The sequence below is a fragment of the Epinephelus lanceolatus genome, chromosome 6 (genome assembly GCF_041903045.1).
Source record: "Epinephelus lanceolatus isolate andai-2023 chromosome 6, ASM4190304v1, whole genome shotgun sequence".
NCBI lineage: Eukaryota > Metazoa > Chordata > Actinopteri > Perciformes > Serranidae > Epinephelus > Epinephelus lanceolatus.
Window position 1 is genome coordinate 29,771,901 of NC_135739.1, and position 22,943 is coordinate 29,794,843.

Below are 22,943 nucleotides of genomic sequence, written 5' to 3' on the forward strand. Positions count from 1 at the left end.
TAATCAAAAAAAAAAGGTCTTTATTTATAGCTATAAACAGAACCTCTCACCAACCAGGCTACATCTTGTTAGTCTGTAGCACCATCTGTTGGTCATCAGCGGTAGAGCATTAAAATTCAAACACAAAGAGAGGTAGTGTGACATTATTTAAATATTACTTACAAGAAATAAGACTATTTATGTTGAAAACCACTCATTTCATTTATACAGCCACTGCAGAAGGGCCAATGAGGGCCAATCCTGACCACAGCCATTTCATTATATAGACATCCAACCACTCACTCTTCAATTCAGTAATTTTCCACTGTGAACAAGCTTAAAATGAACATCCCTCTGTGCTGTAACACTGTAAGTATAGGTTACTCTGTACATCCAGTCTTTCCAGAAGTTATAAGAAGAATCACAGCTTTGAAATAAACCATTAAATTAAAGACAGCTTAATTATAGCGCACATGCAGCCGCTGTTCATTTTCATCTGTGAAATGCTGTCAAGAAGTTCATTAATTACTGCATGTCTGGTCTGGTAAGGTCATGTGCCTGTATGTCTATTAAAGTCACATACTGGCTTCATGCAAAGAGGAAAGACCGAGGCTTTGGTGTCTTCTTATGCAGTTGTTTAGGCACTATTGTCTCCAGTAGCCTCCTCACTAGGTCCAGTCTGCCTGTTCTAATCAGAGCTCTGGATAACTCTGTGACCTCTGCTGTGTGAGTCCTGTACAGACACCTCAGCTCAGACTTAACAATGTCCTGGGGGTACCTCTCCTCTGCCTTTTGCACACATAACTCCAGCTGGGTGATGGCAAGGCTTGGGTCAGGGCCTCCCTGCATGAACAGAGTCAAGAGTGCCTGTAGGAGGCAGCGCAGGGCTGTGGTGTCTGTGCTCCCTGGTTTCTCCAACTCCATAGCACGTTTGAAGCAGTCTGCAGCGTTCTGCTCCTCGCCCTTCAGCAGGAGGCAGCGTCCTCGGAGCACGTGGAGGTCAGGCAAGCTGTCACCCAGATGAAACTGTAGGGCGTGGGACAGACTCACCAACGCACTGTTCACTGACGCTTCATCCACCAAAAGACTCTCCTGGAGTGCATCTACACCCATGTAGTAGTACACCTAAAGGGAGAGACATGAATCTGTAAACCCATGTTACTGTAAAAAAAATTGCGTATTAGTTGTTTGTGTTACTACCTGTGCCATCTCCAGGTGTGTCCGCAGACATGGACGTACACTAAGAACCTTGTCCAAGTCTTTTCTGGCCTCAGTTAGCCTCTGTCGGTCTGGGATTCCACCTTCACCATGTTTTGCCTTCTCCAGGTCCCTGACATAGAGCATCATATTGATCTAAAAGATAAACATATATAAATACTTGTACACCTTTTTATGAACATCCTATTTTATTAATTTTATGAAAATCATCACCTTATGCAATGTGTAAAATTTCAATATAACCATATAAACTGATTATAAATACATAGCTCATTAGAAACATTAGATCCAACGGCACAAATACGTGAATTCGGTGGCTTTTTCAGCCAGTTTCAATTCATGCAAATTCTCAAGCATTAAAGGGATTTCACATGGTAATTGACTGAGCTTTGCCAGCTTGGTTTTGGCATCAACTTGATTGGCTGCAGTACCTTGGCACGGGTGCAGTAAGCCTGCCAGTTGAGCTCTGGGTCTGGGAGCACGTTCAGGGCCATGTTGCAGATTCCTGTGGCCATCTCATGTTTGCCCAGTAGAAAGAAGACCTTTGCCAAAAGGTTTAGGGTGAATGCATCACCACTGGCCAAGTTTATAGCCTGAGGATACAGACAGTTACACTGTATGTTATGGTGAAAAATATATATTAATATAAATATATAAAAGAAGTCACTTAAATTTAAGCAGTTCCTACTGCTTTAATTATCTCTATGTCCATTCCAACCAGGTTTTTGATGGGGATAGATGCAATACAGCAAAGGTGATGTGGGTGATTGTTAAAACATTTGTAATCGGAAATACACATTTTTTACCACATCAACACACACACACCCATCAGTTCCTTACAGAGGAGGAACATGAGATGTGGTAACTCCCAGATCACACAAACAAACAGCTAAGTTCATTTTAGTTGAGGGACTGTGTCACGTAGATTGAGACAGTGGGTATTTTACATAGTCATTTTTTGTGCTGCTACATCTGCACAAGAATTAATGACACAATGTGATATTAACACACAAGACTAATAAGTGAACATGTGAACAACATGAGCAGGCACGGTGCATTGATGAGAAAAATCTATGGATCATAACAATATTCAATTGCCCTCACTATGCAGTAGTGTATAAGTAGGTGCACAGCAGTGAGCTAAAGACATTTAATAAAGGTTGAAGACAGGAGTCTGCAGGTTGAAGTGTGAAACTGTAAAAAGAGTATTGGCAAAAACATCAAGCATTCGAAGACTGTGAATAATGATCAGAAAAATTACTTATTTAAAGCTGGATTGTAGGACTTTTTCATGTAAATGAATGTCTGTTACATCAAACACCTTGCCAAACAACTTCACACAATGCTGATTAAGCCTGCTGGCGCCAGAAAAGCTCTCTGTGTTTGTCAGTATGCCGTCATTGTGGTGTCTGGGGCAACTTTCCTGCGCCAGTGCACCAGAATTGTTGCACTTTATGTCAACCAGCCAGAGCTAAAGGGCAAAGAAAGGGCATAAGCTATGGCCGAAAATCCTAAAAAGCATCCAAAAAAAAGTTTCTGGAGTGGATGCTCCAGATAAAATAGAAACACGCCCAGAGGAAGGATTAAAGCCAAAAAAGACTCGGGGCGTTGGTGGCTTAGTGGTAGAGCAGGCGCCCCATGTACAAGGCTGTTGCCGCAGCGGCCCGGGTTCAACTCCAGCTTGTAGCCCTTTGCTGCATGTCTCTCCCTCTCTCTCTCTCCCCCCTTCACACTTGTCTGTCCTACCCATTAAAGGCTAAAAATGCCCCAAAAAAATCTTTAAAAAAAAGACTTGTGTTTGTGTAATTACTCCACTGCCAGACAGAGGAGACAAAAGTTTTTTTCCTAGCTTGATGATATTTCTTTGAGAGATCTAAATATGTGGGTTAACTTACAGTTCCAAAGCAGGATAGGGGATCGGAGGCTGAGTAGCCACAGTCATGTATAGACATGGGCACAGTGGAGAACTCTTCCTTCCTCTCTAACATGATGCCGACATAACACCAGGCCAGAGCTGTGGAGGGAGATCATAATCAGAGTTTTTACCAGGTTTTACCAAGCTGCACTGCTGTAATGCATCTCAGAGCAGCTTTATTCATATAGAGACATAACGTTTTTACCTTTGTGTTGGTTTTTTTCTGATTCTAGTGTTTCATTGAGAAGCCTCAGTCCCTTATTGTAGTGAGAGAGTCTGGAGTATTCAGAGTCATCTTTGGTCTTCACAATGTCGTCCAGTCTGCAGGGAGAAAATGACTTAATAAAAATCATACATTAAAGGTCCAGTGTGTATGATTTAGGAGGGTATATTGGCAGAAATAAAGTAAAATATAAGTGTGTTTTTAGAGTGTATAATCACCTAAAAATAAGAATTATGTTTTTGTTCCCTTAGAATGAGTCATTTATATCTACATAGGGAGTGGGTTGTTAATCACCATGTTGCACCGCCATGTTTTTAAAGTAGCCTATGAAGGACAAACCAAACACCTGCCCCAGATAAAGGCATTTGCCTTTTTGCAATGGCCACCATAGTTAGCAGCTCCTCTGCGATAAGAGCATCAGACACTGATTTTTTTAAATATGATACTACTTTATTCAGTGTGTTTTCACTTTAAATCACTGGGTCAGTTTGTTTAGGAGAGGAAATGACCTCTGTGGATAAATTGGCTCCCCGTAAAATCCTCCTGAACATCTTGATCTTAAGTTTTCATAGAAGAATAGAAGAAAGGCATGCACATATAACAGGTGCTAAGCTAGCAGCCCACCCCCGACATGCCAAACAGCATGGAAAAAACACTGATTTGTAACATGAAACTGCTTTATTCAGTGTTTTTATTGGCTTGAATCACCAGATGTATTTGTTTTGGAGAGGAAGAGACCTCTGCGAATAATTCGGCTCATGGTAAACACCCCCTGTATGTCTGGGTCAGAAATAAGGTGAGCACACATTAAGTTATCAGAGAAAATAGGTGACTTGACATTAGCAGGTGCTGCTGCAGTGGCCGAGCTGCGACCTACTGAACAGTGTGGGAGAGTCACTGATTTGTAATTTGAAACAGCTCACTTTAGTGTTTTAATGGTTTTATCCATCTGGCATGTTTGTTTTGGAGAGGGAGAGGAAGGAGCAGAAGTTTCAGCTGGTTGCAATCTGCAGTCCCCACCACTGCCACTAAATCCCCTTAAATCCAACACACTGCTCCTTTGAGTGGTGTAGCGGTTATCTTCTTATGATTTTGTTTTGTACCTTATATAGATGGTTGCCATTTTAAAATACCAGCTTCGTTTTTCCTCTGTTGGTATCTGAAAAACAACAAATTTTGTTAATAATAGACTAGACATTAATTGTGCAGTCATAAATATTGAAGTCTTCAGATCGTTTAGGCATTGTTTGATTGCTTGAAGCGAACTAAGGACTCTGTGCTGTGCAAGATTTGTAATTAGAAGAGTAGAATTGGCATTACTTGATTTGGGGGAAATATATGATTCATGTCCAGGTCACTGTGAGCTTCATATTCATAAATCCTCTGAGCACAGTCACATCTGTTAATGTCAGTAAAGGTTTGCAGGTGAAATGAGTAATAGAGGAAATATTAATTAAAACATATCTGAGGATCGGCAACATAAATACAAATCAATGAATAGCAGGTGGGTATCTGAGGATTGCCAACATAAATACCAATCACTGAAATGCTGGAACATTATGAGTCACAGAATGATGCTTGTGGTCTTGTTACGTAACCAGTCATTGTTTCAGTGCTTCTCCTTACATTCACATGTTAATCCCAGGCTTTTACAAAGTCATTAACAGATATACTCTGAGTATTACTGCTTGTGTATCTCACCAGCTGACCCCCGTAGTCCAGGGCTCTGTTGTAAAGTGTCAACGCTGCTGTCAGTCTGTCTCTCAGGTCTTCCTCACTGTCCAGCTCCACATCGTATGGATAAACATAAGCCTGCTCAGCCAGGCAGCGAGCCGCCAGGATCCTGGCCTCTTCCTGAGAATCCTCTCCACCGTCCAACCCCATGAGATGGGACACTTTCTCCACACACTCCCCTGCATCAAACTCTCTGCTCAGCTTGTCGTACACGTAGCCCAGGTTGGCCCAGGCGTTGAGGTTACCAGGGTCTTCCTTACAAATGCTTCTGAAAGGTGCAGAGACACAGAGAGAGTGGAGTTAGAAAAACATCCCTCTGTAAAGGTCTTGAATATTGGAATTGATTTCAAAATATTCCATGATGTTTCATTTCTATTTTGACAAAAATAAGAGTAGAGTTCAATGAAATTGTGAAAAGATTTTCATGGTCCCCAGAGGATGAATCCTACTGATTTTGGTGATCCCTTGATTTTTTTTTTCTAGCACAAGAATTAGGCGCTAGACATTTTTGTCTTTACTGAGATGTTTTAATAACGACGAATTTGGCACAAACATTCATGTCCTTCTCAGGATGAACTGTGATCTACCATACTTTGGTTTATGACTAAACACCTGCAAAACTACATTCCCATCAGCCCCAGGTCCTTCTTTATGTTTAGTGTTAGTAAGTAAACATTAGCATGCTAACATGCCTAAGATGGTGAACATGCTAAACATTACCTGCTAAAACATTAGCATGTTAGCATTGTCATTGTGAGCATGTTATCATGCTGACATAAGCATTCAGCTCAGAGCCCCGCTGTGCCAAAGTACAGCCTCACAGAGCTGCTAGCATGACTGTAGTCTCTTGGTGTCCTGGTACAGTATGACCTTTCCTCAGGAATCAGGAAATTGGTGTTACTGAAATAAGATAAAACTTTAAGTGTCACAGCGGAGAGGAAGTACATGATAAAATGCAAAGCTAAGGTAAAGGAAGTAAAATCCAACTTAAATAGTATCATACAAGCCTACTTTACTGACATCTGTAAAACAGTAGCAGAGAAAAAGAGAAGTATTCTAATATGCAAGCTACAAAAAGTAAATATGAAAGACTAATGGTTATCGGAGGGCAATTACATTACATAATTACTACAACATTCCACTTAATTATGAGTGTAATTGGCTAGGAGGTTACATCTTGTTTCAGCAGGGAGCAGAAGTCTTACTGGATCAACTAATAGTTTTGTTGATCTTGTTGATTTTACTTGTTTAAGTCAAATATGCCAAATGTGTGTGCGCTCATGTTAACATATGTTTGTTATTTTGCAACCTCCATTTGTGGCCCAGCCATTAACAGTCTGTCAGCTAGTGTATAAGATGACTGTGGATTTATAGTCTTGATTTTTTTTTTTTTTTTTTTTTTTTTTTTACTATAGTTGGTAGAATGTCATGTGCTGCTTTTTCTATGCTTTTTGGTGTTTCTTGGTTAGCTTTCAACACACATTACTAGTCAAGCTCTCTTGTGAAACCATGCAAAAACAGTCTCAAAACGAGGCCTCTCCCTTAGTGAATATTTGGAATATTCTCCCTTTTACAAAAATGACAGCGTATCATCACCTGAAAATTTCCTCAGCTGTGTCTAAATGTTCCAGGTGAAAAGCCAGCAGACCCAGCAGATTTCGGACAGCGTACTGTAGATACCCAGCTTCGGCCTCCAGCTCACCTCGCAGGCTCTCCTGCTTTAGGTAAGTGTCCCTGAGTCTCAGCTTCACAGGCCCAACGGGATCACAGTTGAGGTTGAGGTCCAGGTGGAAATGGCCGGGGATGTAGTCCATGTCCTCTATGAGAGACTCGATGTCCTTTGTGCCGTCTGCCTCCATGGCCTCCTCCACCTCCACCTACTATTTTAAAAATGACAAGAAGTATAGTGCTATACTGAAAGAGTTTTTTAAGTATTTTGACCTAAGATACTGAACAAGAAAAATACCTCGTCCTGCTTAGCCGACAGTTAAATCTACTGTGTTCAACACCCACATGCAGACAGGTCGAACAGGTTAGGCTTGGGAGTGACTAGGGAGTGGAATAGCTAGTGTTAAGGGGAGATAGTGTATAACTATAGATACATATGTTTCCCACACACTTTTTTGTATCAACTCTCACTTTTGATTCTCATCCATAAATACACAAATCTTAGTCATCATCTCTTTTTATTTATTTTTTTCTTTCTAAAAAGGGAGATTGCGTCATTTGTTTTTTTCATGTTGCTGTTTTTTCCATATTTGGCTCTTTAACAGAAACACCAACTGACAGGATGATATTATTTATGTCTCTTACATTTTGTAAACATAGTTTTTAAGTCTTGTTTTGGAGGATGTTTCAGTCAGCCCCCCTCTTCCCCCTGCCCTGTGTCAGCTAACAGAAGAATGTGAACCATCAGGATCAATGTGAGTGGGAAAACACTGAAGGGAACTCAGTGAAACTTTATTTTACATGACCTTTCATTTCATCAAAATTTGCATGCAGCTGTATGATGAGCTGTTGACAGAAACTCTAAAACACCTGAAGGCATTATGCAGATACCCTGCAAGCATTTAACAAAAGCAAACATTAACTGTAAAACCTTGTGATCTTGCAGGTTACAATACTATCTTAGAAAATCAGACAAACACATGATAAGCATATTTTTGTTTTAAAATGCTTTTGCATACAAATCCAAACTCTTCCACCAGAGGGTAAACTCGCATCATGATGAACCAGTGGAACAAAGAGGAGAGGGTGTTAAGTGTTTTAAACCCACTATCACATGCAATGTCTCAATGGGCTTCACAGGCCCACATCAAAAGTGGTTCCCAAGCAAATGAAAGCTCTCTAACAAGACAGGGAAGAAGCCCACAGAGCCTCAGCACACAAGAGACCATTGGAGAGATAATTCAAAGAGAGATCAGCCCTGCTCTGACAGCTGGGGAGCAATAACACCCGCAGGTGGGAACAAATCAATTACAAACAAAGTCCAGGAGGATTATAGTAAGTGCAACTTAGATGTAATAAGACCAATATAAAACACGTTCAGAGGGGTAGTCCCAGGAAGTACTGTTAGTCAGTATTCAAAGATTCAAAGAATGAATTGTCATCAGATAAAAATGTCACGAGCATATTTGCATACAATTAAAAACTTGCACCCTGGCAGCTCTCCAATCAGCATATACACAGTTATCAGTCGTACTTTCACACACACACACACACACACACACACACACACACACACACACACAATGTTACAAACACACTTAAGTTAAATACGTAAAACTGAAAGATTTCCTCAAGACATGTTTAAGAAATTGAAAAATACTCAGATTTGAATGATAGTTTGTGTCTCATATGTTCTCTTTTCCCAGCCTTGTCTCTCAAAAATCATCAAAAGCTAAAGTGTGTAAGATTTAGGGTGATTTACGTAATGGCATCTAGCTGTGAGGACTGCAGATTGCAACCAGCTCAACCTTCTCTTGGTTAGAATTCCTTCAGTGAGCTTTGTTCAGGTTTTGACCGGGAGCTGAATTATCTACAGAGGTCTCCTCATCTCCAAAACAAACTGACCCAGTGATTTAAACCGGTAAAAACACTGAATTCAACAGATTTACTTTAAAATAAATCTGTGTTTTTCCATTGCTCTTTTCATGGAGGGGCTGTGAACTACTATGGCTGATGCAAAAATGCCAAAAGACATGAATGGCCCCATCTAGAGCCAGTGTTTGGTTTGGCCGTTCTGGGCTACTGGAGAAACATGGCAGTACAGCATGGAGATCTCTGTAGACAAGGACCTGCTCCCTGTGTAGATATAAATGGCTCATTCTAAGGTACGAAAACACAACAATTCTTTTTTTCAGGTGATTATACAGTAAACTAAAGAAAACATACTTGTCTTGTGTTCAATAATTAAAAGTCCAGTGTGGGTAAGGGGAATATATCAGCAGAAATGGGATATGATATAATGTCTCCTGCATCACTGAAAAGTCCATTCTTAGCGTGTGTGCACATTGAAGGTTTCAAGTTTCCATTGTGTTAGTAGCATACTGGGCTGTGATTGACTTCCAAACTAGCTGTGATGTCACAAATCCCTGTTCATTTGTACTAGTCTTAACCTGATAGTTAAGGTGAGCACATGGAAACTTTCCCTTTACAGCAGATAAATGCGTGTCAAAACCAGCACATGCATCATTCTGCACAAACATCAACATGAAATACCAATAAGGAAAACTCATTTTTGAGAGGAGGGGGACTTTAAACATCTGATGGCTGTTCATCACAGTCCAGAGTTGGACAGGGGGTACAGTTTGGAGGGACAGGGACAGGATGATGTTAGATTAATCAGACAGTTACTCAGAGGTAGAGGAGGCCCAGTTTTTTTTTGAACAGTTCAATGGAAAACAGCAGTCCTGTCTGAAAAGGAAGAAGTCTGCACGAACGGTTCACAGCTGGAAGCACTAGATCATCTGCCCACAGGTTAATGAAAGAAATACTTCTAATACCAAGCACGCTGGTTCTTGATGTGGTCAGAAACTGAATCACCTGGGGCAAAACCCACAGAAATATTGAAAGAGCATGCAAACCCACACACACATGCCTCAGTCGGGTATGAACAGAGCTGATACACCTAGGCAGAGTTGCATAAATGTGTATTTAGTACAGCCTCATCGTGGGCAGCCTTTTCCATTTGTACTATGTGGGTGTACAGAAATCTGAAAATTTTCTCCTCTCGACAACCGTTGCCATGGTGGCCATCGTGGATACCAGGCTGATTGCATGGTAACATAATGATTACAGATGCTTGTTTGTGTGGCTGTGCGCCCTCCCAGCCAAAAACAGAATTTAAACAGCATTTTGCTTAAAAAGGCTCCAGTTTAGCTGATATTACATCCCAGATGCCAAGTAGCAAAACAAAGGTATTATGGGAAAGATGTTGACCCCTAATAATCCCTGCAGCCTTTGCAACACTCCCTGTAAAGTGGGATTAGGATATGTGTTCCAAATACTGATAAAGGTCCTTTTAGCTTTCAAACTAACCCCTTGGTAACCTACTTTTGGTGTCTGTCTTAATTCCTGGCGCAAAAGGAGAGTGTGTAACTGATGAAGAATAATATACAAAGAGTCAGGGATGAGAATGGAAAAGTTACCTGGTATATCATGAACAGAAAGAGTAAAAGCAAAGATGGCAACCCAAACATCAAAGATCTTTGAAATCCTTCTCTGCAGAGACTTTACATTTACATTGACAGGAGCATAGCCAGGAAATATGGGGCCCCTCACGAGATGTGACACCAAATACAAAAGGATCAGAGGATCACAGGAAAGCCTTATTAATCTAGACTTTATACCTTCTCTCTAAACTGAGCTCCCCCCATTTATTAATGCCTTTGATACACCTTCACTATTTTGTCTGGTCCAAGGCGATATTAAAAATGGAGGGATTTAAGATTAAGTTTAAATTATATTGTATGTTCTCCATCTGAAACTGGAGCCTCACTCTGGTAGTCTCGGCAGCTCTCCTGCCGTATCAGAAAGAGACAGCCCTAATCCACTTCAGATCCTGAATCCTGCTTTTAAAATATTGTTATTTAATGCACATGTCCACCCTCCTCCTCCCCCTCTTTTTATTGCTCCCCCTTCATCACTTACTCTCCTGAGGCCCACTTGCACGTGTAATTAGTGCTTATAGTTGAAACTCCTCTCTCTGCCTTTCCAAGCCACCTCATCACCGTTGACTACAACTGTATTTCCATTCTGAGTCAGCCTCTCTCTGGCACCCTGAGTGAGTGTTCGCAGCAAAAAGCAACTCTTCAGCTCTCCAGAGGCCTTCTCCGACTGCAGATTACACAAGTCAAAGTCTCTTTGCACTGTCTCTTTGTGTTATAGACATATACGGTAGCACTGGACATTTTCAGGAAGCCTTAGCAGAGCAAACTTACCGACAATGATGACTAATGGAGTTCTTTTCGTGATTTGTTTCATGTCTTTTTCACACAGTAAAACTGGGATGTTTAAAGACCTTGTTAGCCATCTGTCTTTGTTACTTAGCATTTGTGTGTAAAACAATCTTCAGATATAGATTTAATGGCACGTTTTAAAACGCTTTCTCTCCTTAGCTATAATTAAAATGTCAGGGGGGAAAAAATACCTCACACCATATTGACTTTTCTGACAACATTTAAATCTCTGTTGCCCCAAACCGTTGCCAGTGCAACACGTCAGCCCACCAGTCGCATAACTGTGAGCTTTTAACCTGATGTGTTATGGCAGCTACAGAGCTCATGGTTTCACATGAGGAGGTCCAGGCCTGTTGAGGAAACATTTGCCTGGACTGAGACTGTGCAGCCTGGGAGAACGTTGTCATGAAGAGACACAGTGTGCGTGTGCGTGTGCGTGTGTGTGTGTGTGAAAGAGAGTAATGTGATAGTCTTTAGTAACACAGACATCTGTCATACTTTATTACACTGATTAGACTCTTCATCCATCCCACCCCACAGGGACTGTGCTGCATCTAAACAGATTTGCAATGAAATGATCTGAAATCAACTTAGAGTTTTCTGATTCTGAAAAAATTGGCAACTAGTATCTTATATCTTGTGTATCTTAGGAAGATGCTTGAGATCCTGCCTGTTCTTGACCAGGTAACGTTACCATCTGAAAAACACACACGGGAAGCAAAAAAGCGTTTTCCCTCTTCACAGTTAGCCATTTCCCCCCCACAGAACCACTCCACATTAAATCTGATTATTTTTTACCTGCAGTTTGGTTTACAATATATGGTTCAGTTTATAGTATATACTAACTTCTGCCAACCACAGCGAAAATCAGGAAAGGTGCAACATGTTTTCCCACACTCTGGGCATTTGGCATTGTGAATGTGCAGCTATCCCTACATAGCGGCCTCTGGAGTCAAGGAAATTTAAAACACAATTTAAAAACTAGCCTGACTTTATAGCCTACATCTACCTAAATACTACACTTAAGTACAATTTTGAGGTAGTTGGACTTTAGCTGAGCAATTCCTTTCTCTGCCACTTCATACTTTTACTACATTTTAGAAGGAAATATTGCACTTGTTACTCAACTACATTTATTTAATCAGTTTATTCACTAGAGCAACAACGATTAATAGATAATCAGTTAGTTGTCAACTGTTAAATTAATTTGGTAATCAGCTGGGATAGGCTCATGCCCTCCCATGACCCCTAACAGGAGACTCAGTTATGGAATATGAATGAATTAATGAGTAATTGGAGTAAATTTTCAAAAGAAAAAAAAAAAGTCAGAATTTTGTGATTCCAGCTTCTCAAAGGTGAATATTTTCTGGTTTCTTTAATCCTCCATGACAGTAAACTGAACCTGAATCTTGTGTTGTGAACAAAATAAGACATTTGCGGACGTCATCTTGAGCTTTGGGAAACACTGATCAACATTTTTCACCATTGTCTGAAACTTTATAGACCCAACAACTCATGGATTAACTAAGAAAATCATCTACAGATTAAGTGACAATGAGATGTCATCGTTAGTTGCAGCCCCATTTACTTTACAGCTTCAGATCATCAATACGAAGTATAATTAACAAATCAAATTATTGTGTTATGAAGCTATGAAGTAATACATTTAGCTCCATCTTTTTTCTTTTTTTTAAAAAAAGATTTTTTTGGGGGCCTTTAATTGATAGGACAGACAGGGGGAGAAAGAGAGGGAGTGACATGCAGCAAAGGGCCACAGGCTGGAATCGAACCTGGAACCTGGAGCCTGCTCCACCACCAAGCCACTGACGCCCCCATTTAGCTCCATCTTTAGCAACTTCAACATTAAAATGACACATACTTTAATCGATCAATAATTATGATCTAATATTGTAACATACATTATTCTGATATGGGCTAGTATTTTTATAACCACTTGAGTACTTTTACTTGTTTGATGTTAGTTTGATGATAATCAGGCGTATTTTACTTTAGCGACTTAAAATCTTGAATTCAGGACTTTTACTTGTAACAGAATATTTCTCCACTGTGGTATTGCTACTTTTATGTACATGACCTACCTCCCCCACCACTGTAAGTACCTCAAATTTGTGCTTAAGTACATTACTTGAGTAAATGTACTTAGTTACATTCCACCACTGTATATTTGTAAGTAAATATACCTTATTCATGTATACCTGTAAACACCTTTTTACTTCTACGCACCTTCTACAAAAAGAAATCTCTATCTGTACATATAAGTATTCATTACTTCTGCAACCTTACATTGCAATACCTGAACTGTTTGCAACCATTACCATAGTAAGTATATCTACTATAGAAACAGGGTTAGGGTTAGGGTTGCTAGAGTTGCTATTTTATTTTGGTAGTTCACATTACTCCAACGTGTTCCTGAAGTTTTATTTTGAAAGTCTTACCGGAAGCTGTATGATGTCACAGCAGCTGACTTGTCAGTCTGGGGTCTCCTCTCCTCTCCCACTCTGCGGCTGCTGGTCGCTGTCATCATGCAGGTGGAATCTGCGCAATGTAGCTCAGCGTAGGGATCTCCAGCAAGACACACCGCCGTCCTGCAGCGCTCATACCCCGGACACTGGACTCCTGGGATCAGACTCTCTCTGCCGCTGTGGAGGAACCAACAACACACGGGAGATAAACAGAAAATTAGATATTTGTTTTTCTGCTTTCACTTGATGATCATCAGTTTGTCTCTAAGGGCTGGATCAGTTTGACAGCAGATGGCAATGCAGCTAAATGAAGAGTATCTGTGAGCATTATTGTGCACGTTGATGTTGTGTTGATGCTGTCAGGTTGTTGCTCTCTCCTGGCGCAGTCACTCTCAGCTGGAGGCGCATAGGATGCCATACAATCCTATAGGAAGTGACTCTCACAGCTTGACAGGCAACAATTTCCAAGGACGTAATCTCGCGGATCTTTTCGGTTTAAACACACCAACACGATGGACGAAGGCACTGCCAGCGAGACCATCCCAGATCTGAAAGACATAGAGGTGAAAATTGGCCGGAAGACCCCCGAGGGTTTGCTCAGGTGGATGCGGGAAGAGGCTTCCTCTCTCCGGGGAGACGCCAAGCTGGCCACGGCGCACGACACCAGCAAGGAGACGGGGAAGAAGAGTTTGGATGAAAAGATCAGGAAATTGAAGATGGAGATGGTAAGAGGGCTTTAGTGTGTGTGTGTGTGTGTGTGTGTGTGTGTGTGTGTGTGTGTGCTTGCGCGCGCGCGCGCGCGTGCTTGCGTGGTGGCACAGGCTGTTGAACGTGTGGCAGACTCTTGTTTTCCAGGATGTGGAATTTAATGAAGTCACCATCATAACTGAGATGTATTGATTGAGAATTTGAGCCAGCTCTGCTCCACTGGCCTCTGTTGTTGTAAATATTTAAACATTTATCAGCAGATCCGTTTATCATGACTCATGGACTGATGAAAACTATGCATTCTGCAGCTACTATGGAGGACACTCATATGGTTTTACAAAGATTAGGCTAATTAATTAAAAACTATACAGGACTGAAAACACCAAAATTAATTATTTTGAAAAGAGATACCTGTTAAAAAAAAAGTAAAAAAATTATGATAAAAATGTATTTGAATCTGATATGACTGCAAGCCAAATGTTGAATATGATTAAATTGATATGTAAGACCAATAGATGTTTAGCTAATGTGCAAAACATGATAACAATATTTTTTACACACAACATAAACCAATGATCTTGATATGATCCCTCAGATTTTTTAATCCATATTTTTTAAAGAATTGTGATCAGGTACATGAGCGTCACATATTTGAAAAAACAAACAAACTTGTCAGTGCTCTCTGGTGAACAAACTGTGTAACTGTGACACTGCCTCTAAATGACCTCAGAGCTGGTTTGGCATTTCTGTACAGAGTTTCTTGTTATCGCCCAACATATCCACTGATACCAATGTGTCTGCAATAAACTGATATGATATCAGCCGATATGATAAGCCTAGATGATTTATTGGTCTAACTCTAATCGGAGCTCCCTGCAAAATCTAACTCGCTGTTGTCTTTTTGTAACTTCTTCTCTGCATTTGAGACCCAATGTTTACCATAGCGGCTCCCAGTCCTAAAACCTGGAAATGAGTGAGCATTTCTGCACTCCTGCTTCTCTTTTCTCCGGTCAATAGGTTTTTGGTTAGATGCTTGAAGTAAGGTCTATGGTTAATGCAAGCTTAAGACTTAAGACTTTCACGGTTTGTTCTGTGACATAAAATACGTCAGTAAACACTCCCCTCTTGAACTTTGAAGCACCGTCTATGTGTGTTAAAAAAGGCGGTTACTAACATGTGGCTAGATGAGACTACAGAGCATCATCATGCTAAACCTGGCAACCATGGTGTAGTCTGTGTACAGCTTAACGTTATCTTTTTGCTTTTTGCGATTGCATTTAGGCTTCAATAATCATAAAAGTGGTGTTTATTTGTGAAGATTATCTTGTTGAAGAAAGAGTGTAGGTATCATAAACGTTTGCTTGCCACAGAGCTTATTTTCTGGATTGATCCCAATCCCAGTGGAAAAATCCAAGGTGGCGCTAACTTCTCCGTGAGCCTACAGAAAAACGTCAACCCTGGAGCACTCTATTCATAACAGTGGTACCAGTATTACTGTAGGGACTCTCAGTGGGACTGATTTGTATTATACTCAAGTATTGTGTCTTTAAAGGAATAGTTCAACATTTTAGAAAATCTAGTTTATTGACTTTTTTGCCAAGTTAAATGAGAAGGCCAATATCACTGTCATGTCTGTATGGTCAGTATGTAGCTAAAACCAGCTCTTGAATAGCTTAGCTTAGCATAAAGACTGGAAACAGGGGAGACAGCTAGCCTGGCTCTTTCCAAAGGTGATAAATTCTGCGCACCACCACATCTAAGGCTCACCAGTTAACTTGCTGCATCCTGTTTGTTTAATCTGTGCAAGAACTAAAGTGAAGAAACAACAAGTTGTTGTTTTATGAGCGGTTATGTGCCAGACCTCTTGGCTGGGAGTTGTGACTTCCTGGAGTCTTGTCATCGCCATGAAGTTGCCAGGCAACCAGCGGAGACAGAGTGGTACAGGGTGGTATCGATCTTCTCATCTAACTCTTGGCAAGAAAGTAAACAAGTGTATTTTTCACCATTAATTGCGATTAGTCTCATAATAAATGAAGGTATCTAAACAGTTATATAATGTACACAGAGAATTACTGTATAATGATATCAAAAATCTGTCTTCTGTCATTAATAATTAAAAATATATTTGATCGATGTCACTGTATGAAATGCATCACTGATTTTTGCCATTTAAAGGCTCTTAATACTCAGTGAGTAATTCAAACTACTCCTGCACCATGCCAACAGCTACAGATTGATGTCGTTGCTAGGAAATTAGTTGACTGCCAAAGGCTGGCAGCAGTGTGATGAATGTATTGTCTATTGTCAGGTGGTTAACACTTCAATCTATGTCAACCTATGACGCCACTTAATTTCTGTACATACTGGCGTTTAGTTTTAGTGTGATATATTGGAACATCATCCCTCTGGAATACATGTTATTGTCATTCATGTGATATGTGGAAAAACTGCTTTGTTCTTACACATTTTTAATGATTATCACATGCAGGAGCAAACAAACTGCAATCTGACTGTTTCTTTTGGTCTGTATTTTGACAGCACATTATTTCCTGTTGAGCAGTGGTCAAAATTGTTCCATGAAACAAATGTCTCTCTCCTTGTTTACTTGGACCCCTCCTCCTCCAAACAGTGGATTTCTGTAGCAATGATGCACTGTTGTTGTTTGTCCCTTCTGTGATCATGTATGTCATACATTCCAGTGGTTGTGGCACAGAGCACATGCACACTGCCACCAAACTCCCAGAGCAAGCTGTCTAGTGAGAGCGTTGCTCCAAAACATTGGTTACATTCACAAACACATTATCGGTTTGGTCCCGTGGTAGAGATATAGACTTATTTCATTCCAGCAGTATGGTAATGCAGCTCATGATGCTGCAGCCCAGATGCACTTTAGAAGTCTGGAGAGTCCTAAAGAGGAAGTAGTGCTCTCCACTGTAACGGAGTGTTTCCTGATGAAATGTTATCAACTGCACTTTAGGAATGTGGGCTTAAAGATACTGTTTGGCACTCTTTCCATCTCTGTTAACATCCATGCTAGTGGAGGTAGATGTTGAGCTGTCACATCCCTCCCAGGTGTGTCAAAATCTGACCAGACACAGGCTGATATTTAGTCTCCAAACTTTCCATCCATCAGCCTATTCATTTCGTACTGATACGATGTTATAGAGAAATAAATTGTTGTAACCTCCGGACGCCGATGTCAGTCAGTTATAGTTGACCACCGTGGCCGGTTTGGATTCACAAAATATCCAGAGAGTTTCTATAAATCTGTCGAGAGAAGAGTGCCAGACTGATTTGTTAACAGTTTTAGCCATTAATCAGGCCTGGTGCAAGGGAGGGAGGACCAAGAGAGAAGTGATAAAGAGCCTCTTCCTAACTGGAGGGGAGTGAAACTTCCAGCACAGAGCCGTGCTACTCCTCTGTGAGTGTGTGTGTGTGAGAGTGTGTGTGTTTGGTTGCTTCATTCATCTATGAGAGTGGTGTAATGGGAGTGCATAAGAGGACTTCTGAGCATTGCACTGTCATCAGAATTCTGCTTAGTAAGATGTGCTGTAACGCATGTGCAGAGTGTCTGCAGAGTAATGCTAAATGGAAAAGCTTATATGCACACACACACTTGTGCACGCAAACTTAATCTGGCAGAGTCCCTGGATTTTTTTCTCACTGTTTTCTGATGCTGAACACTTTCTGCCATACCAATTATAAGCTTATAAGACACCCCCCCCCCTCCCCCCCCCGACACACACACACACACACACACACACAGCATATTAAGTGCTGCTTTTTCTCACTTTTCCTGTGTATTTGTGTGAGTGTGTCTGTGTTGTGTTCCGCAGTCATCTGTTACTGCACTGTATCTGTAACCACACAGCATGGTGATGGTGGGCTGCAGCATCTGTCTGCTGTAAGATCAAGGATTTGTGTGTATCTGTGTGTGTGTGTGTGTGTGGGCCATGTTCTCACTGTGTCATCGCCAGTAATGAAACCTCGCTCTGCTTCTTGTTAGCTGTCAGCAGACTCCTTACTATGTATGTTAACAAACACGATGCCTTAAACTTTTATGTAAACTTCACACGACAAAAACACATTCATCAGTCCGCGTTACTAAGTGAGAGTCGAGCTGAATTTATTGCTAAATAAGGCAGCTGCTCTACACGGTCTTTCCCTTTGCATGTCTAGTTTTATAGTACATAAAAGTACCCTGGGGAGATTTTGACAACCATCAATTGTTTGGTGCCATTTGGTTTGGGCATGTGGTGATATGACACACACAGCCAATGATTTAACACGATCTCATAGATCAACAGTTGGTGGTGGTAACAACACAATACATGGAGATGCAAAAGCAAAAAGCAGGAAAGACAAAGACTTCTATTTAGCAAACATGAATGCAAACAATGCAGGTTTTGAAATGTTAAAAACAATACAATACTAGAGCAACTGTAATGTCTCCCAGTGTCCCCCCAGGGATCAATAAAGTATTCTGAATCAGAATCAAATGTTTCATGAACAACAAACTGCATTAAACACCTTTTTCGGACCTATCATAACATACCATTGGGCCGGCTCAGACCAGGGTCCGACAACAACACAGCTGTGCTCCAAGGACTCTAATGCAATCGTTTCAGATTTCTTTCATTTTCAGGCTGGTTTTATGGACTTGGAGCTAAATGTTGTGCCTGGGGCACGTCGTGTATTAATGATACTCGATACCTGGAGAGGTTGGAAAAGTGTAGGGTTAGCTAGCAAGCTACTGAAGATATAGCCTACTGAATGTATACACATGCTGCTTTTGCTTTTTAATGATTATAACACTGAATAAAAGGCCAACCCTGCTGTACAGGAACCAGTGAAGGGAAGCAGGGAAACTTTGCTGATATTCAACCAGCTGTGTGTCATCACATTGTGTGCAGATTGACATTGTTTGACTTATTCTGGAGATTGCTGCCCATCCAGCTGCTGAGTCAGTTTGACATCCTGGATATATCCTTCAAACACAGACTGTAGATCCCTCTGTCTGCTTCTCTCTGGAATCACTGTTTCTTTTTCTCCAAAAATCTGATAATATTTCTTCAGGGAGTGCAGTTAGTTACAGTGTGGGCTCCATGCTTACTCTGACAGCTTGTTGGACCATCACAATGGGGTGGGGCTTAGGGAAAGGTGGATTTATAGATGATATTCAACAGAGGAAGCAGTAAATTCTTATATATAATAAGCTGTAACCAGATTATCTTTTAATGACATTTCTGCTTTGGAAATAGTTGAAACATTTGATCATCAGAAATGTTGCTGATTAAGTTTATGATGCTGCATCATCACATAATGTTTTTCATCATAGTTTTTCCAATATGTCAGAGAAATATGAAGGAAGAGATCTAAAGAGATGACTGACACATATGGGCAGTGTACCTCATTAGTGAAAAGGCTGTGTGATCTTCTTATCTGTCTAATATCAGGCTTTAGGCTGTCTGCTAACATATACCCTATATACTGTTGAGACACACACTTTCTCAATGTTTATCACTCAGTATGGTGGAGAACACTTTATGGCACTGTGAGCTGAAGTCAGATAAATGATGTTATTAATGATTTTAGTGTTGTAGTTCATCTCTGTGGGAGCAGTTTTAAAGCTTCTGTCTTGTGCATTCGTCTCCAGCTGTCTAATGGAAGACTCCTGTGATCTAAAGAGATTTACTGCATACAGAGACACTCCTTTAAAACCACACACTACACTAAAGGCCCTTTGTATACTAGCTGCTTTGTGCATTTTAGACACGATCAGCACCTGTATTTCAGCCATCAAAGAGAGACATACTGTACAGGCTGAACGCTGTGTTACTGCTGGGGGTATGTCATTCTTCCTTTTTGTCCATGTCTGCCTTTCTCTCTCTCTCATTGCTTTTCCCTGTCGCTCTCTGTCTTCCACCTCTGGGCAGATGAATGACATTGCAAAGTCAGCTTTTGAGTGCTGAGCTGTAGGGAATCGAAATCTAGTCTATTTAATCTCTTAGTCTTTTTTCTGGCTACTGGCTATCTCCTCACAGACTCTGTCTAATTAAATTATTGTCAGACGACCTGAGCTCTCTTTATTCCTCCGTAACATGTTGTTACCAGCCCTGTCTCCATGAAATTGTATTAATACCCTACAAATTTGTGTTCTCAAATATGTTTTTGATTGGCAATGTAGTTGATGGATTATGTTCACATTTTGTTTGTTTTTTGAAGTAAAGGAAGCGCTATGTTTCTTAACTGCATGTAAGTGATAAGGAGTTTGGGGTGGAAGGTGGGCGTACAGTGCAGGTGATTGTGCTTCGCCGAAAATACTTGAATTAAGATCAAAGGGAACCTCAATAAAGGTAACATGCACTGTTTTGTGCTTCAAGTGACCTGTGACGTTTTCAGTAATAAACCATGGCCATGATCATTTCCTAACCTGGCCAAGGTTTCAAATAATGAAGTAAACATATGTGAAAGTAATCTCTGTAACCTCAGGCTTCAGACCGTTCTGAATACTCTGCTTCCAACAGATATTTTTACTTTCGCAACAAGCTCATGTCTGCTCATGACAGATTTCTTTACGTGGTCATCTGCTCCACGCACCTGTTTATATTATGTAACCTACACTGCTACATGTAGCTACATGCTTACATCAGAGAAACATGTCATCTTGGTTGCAGAGGTTATTTTCTGCTTGATTTCAGATCAGATTCCTGCTGGAACTTGTCCAGTTATAAACATTTTGGTGATTTTCCACGATAGAAAGTGCTGCTGAACAACATTACAGTCATTCCCTGCAATGACGGTGCAGAGACGCTGAGATACAAAAGGCCTGGACTTGCTGACCAATCACAGCAGACCAGGCTTTTTTGGGCGGGAGGGCTTAAAGAGACCAACACGTTCTCATTCTGAAGTCATCAAATACTGCCGCTCGGTCAGTGATTTCTGCATCAGACACTGACGAAAAGCAGGTGTCCTTTTCCGGCGGTATGTTACGCTTTTGGGTGGTGTCAGTTAATAATGCCAAAGACAACATCAGTTTTAAAATGCCATTGGACAACAGCGTAATTCAAGGACCTGGGATGTCCGTATAGGACAGGCAGGAGGGGCGGTGGATGGGCCCAATAATGGACTTTCAACCACGAGATTGGTGTTTGCTTCCCATTTGAATGTAGAGCCACAGCATGAAGTCATTTCTAAACCTTACCACGGGTGTATCTTGCACAATGTAATAAACTTCATAAACGTAAATACACTTTGTGTTTTACCAATGTAAGTTCATTTTGAAAAACACTGTATGCATTCAACGAGCAGAAACTATACATTTCCTCTGAAAATGGAAGTGTATTTTGAAAAGACACAATACATGTAACAGCCGTCAATTGACACGGCGTCCCAGAACTTCACCAACAGAAGTTGTTGAAGATACCTGTGTCATATTTAGACATGAAAGTCTCCTGATAAAGCAGCGACATGTGACAAGAGTGAGAATGTGTTAAAGAGACAGGTGCTAAAACAGCGTTTCAGACAGCAGGTGAATACAGGTGTTCCACCACAGACAGTATGAGTAAAATAAAGTGTTTTTTGAACATTAATTCATGTACACATGTTCTTGTACAAACCCAAAATACAAGTACGAACCTGAAACCAAGCATAATAGGCACCATTAAACCAAGTGCTCTCAGTGCCTGAACAAAACCACAAAAAAAGTTTGATAATCCTGTAGAAAACCAAAACAATAGCAGTTCAATATTCCTTTTTCTTCTTACATTGGAATATGTCATCACTCATATGTTGACACCTCTTTCATTAAAACAGGTAGACAAAGGGTAAGGAAAGGGCAGTATCAGTGGTCGAGACTTTTTTATCTTCTTTGAGCTATTGAGCAGAAAGTATTTTGAATACTTGAAATTTAAAGTTGCTACTTGGGATAAAAGCGGTAGAGTGTTTCCAGGCGGTATTTACATTTGTGAGACATTTGTTTTCATTTGGTTTGACTCCTACTGAGCAATAAAATCCTGCATGTTGCGATCCAAAACATGTCTGCTGGGTCATCTGAAAAGATGAAACAGAGCAAATAAACAGAGAGGAAGAGACCATGATACAAAGGGGAGGAAAAAACAGGTGGAACGATGCTTTGATCAGTCAAATACAGAAACACAAAAGAGAAAATAAGAAAAACAAGGATGAGCGGATATTTTAGGGAGCATTCAGAGGTGAATGTAGACAGATGGAGCAGTTGGAGGGCTGGCCTTCTGCTGTGCATTGAGACTGTAGGGACTCTGCAAGGACGCTGTATGTCTGTAGAGTTAGACTGGGAAGGTGAAATGACAGACAGTGACACCAGGGGACACGAGAGAGAGAGAGAGACTGTGCAGAAAGAGACGGGTGGGTTTTTTTTTTTTTTTTTGCTGGTGTACGAGAGAACGCGTGTGTGTTTGTGCTGTCCCTGCTGGCAGTGATTCAGCAGTCTGTTGGGTAGCTGTGTGACATTGGGAAGCTGTTTTCGCCCACATGGGAGAGCCTGCATCACGGATCATGCTTCAGCTGTGCATACGTTATCACAGTCAGTGTTCTGTATCATGATTATATCTGTGTTTGACATTCGATTTCCATGATTCTTACACTAAACGTTCCCCCGTAAAGAGATCTGGTCAGATTCACCTTGCTGCTTCATTTTGCATATTGACAGGGAAAGGTTGGCCTACCATAACATCTAAAATAAA

The 22,943-nt window shown here is 40.8% G+C and overlaps 2 protein-coding genes across 4 annotated transcripts in view; one reads left to right on the forward strand and one right to left on the reverse strand.

Annotated features, from left to right (window-relative positions):
- Positions 1-13,623, reverse strand: ttc22 (tetratricopeptide repeat domain 22). Of its 3 annotated transcripts, none has more exons than XM_033621892.2 (9): positions 13,486-13,623; positions 6,666-6,949; positions 5,037-5,337; positions 4,439-4,494; positions 3,318-3,433; positions 3,093-3,211; positions 1,629-1,790; positions 1,180-1,332; positions 1-1,104 (listed from the first exon to the last, which is right to left on the reverse strand). In XM_033621892.2, exons 2-9 carry the CDS (start codon positions 6,926-6,928, stop codon positions 568-570), a joined length of 1,707 nt encoding a protein of 568 aa, XP_033477783.1. In that variant the 5' UTR covers positions 6,929-6,949; positions 13,486-13,623; the 3' UTR covers positions 1-567. The 3 variants fall into 3 exon arrangements, with proteins under 3 accessions (XP_033477783.1, XP_033477781.1, XP_033477784.1); XM_033621890.2 differs by lacking the exon at positions 13,486-13,623 and adding an exon at positions 7,036-7,081; XM_033621893.2 differs by lacking the exon at positions 13,486-13,623 and having other exon boundaries at positions 6,666-7,028.
- The window catches only part of lurap1 (leucine rich adaptor protein 1), a 19,622-nt gene continuing 10,223 nt past the window's right edge, over positions 13,545-22,943 (forward strand). The window contains exon 1 of the mRNA XM_033621894.2: positions 13,545-14,237. Coding sequence (XP_033477785.1) covers positions 14,025-14,237 — 213 coding nt within the window. The 5' untranslated portion in view covers positions 13,545-14,024. The remainder of the gene's footprint in view (positions 14,238-22,943) is intronic.

Coding starts and splice junctions, on each gene's coding strand:
- ttc22 (XM_033621892.2), bottom strand. CDS start 6,928: ATGGAGGCAGACGGCACAAAGGACATCGAGTCTCTCATAGAGGACATG. Junction 4,495..5,036: donor TGGACTACGGGGGTCAGCTG/GTGAGATACACA, acceptor GTTGTTTTTCAG/ATACCAACAGAGGAAAAACG. Junction 1,105..1,179: donor CACACCTGGAGATGGCACAG/GTAGTAACACAA, acceptor CTCTCCCTTTAG/GTGTACTACTACATGGGTGT.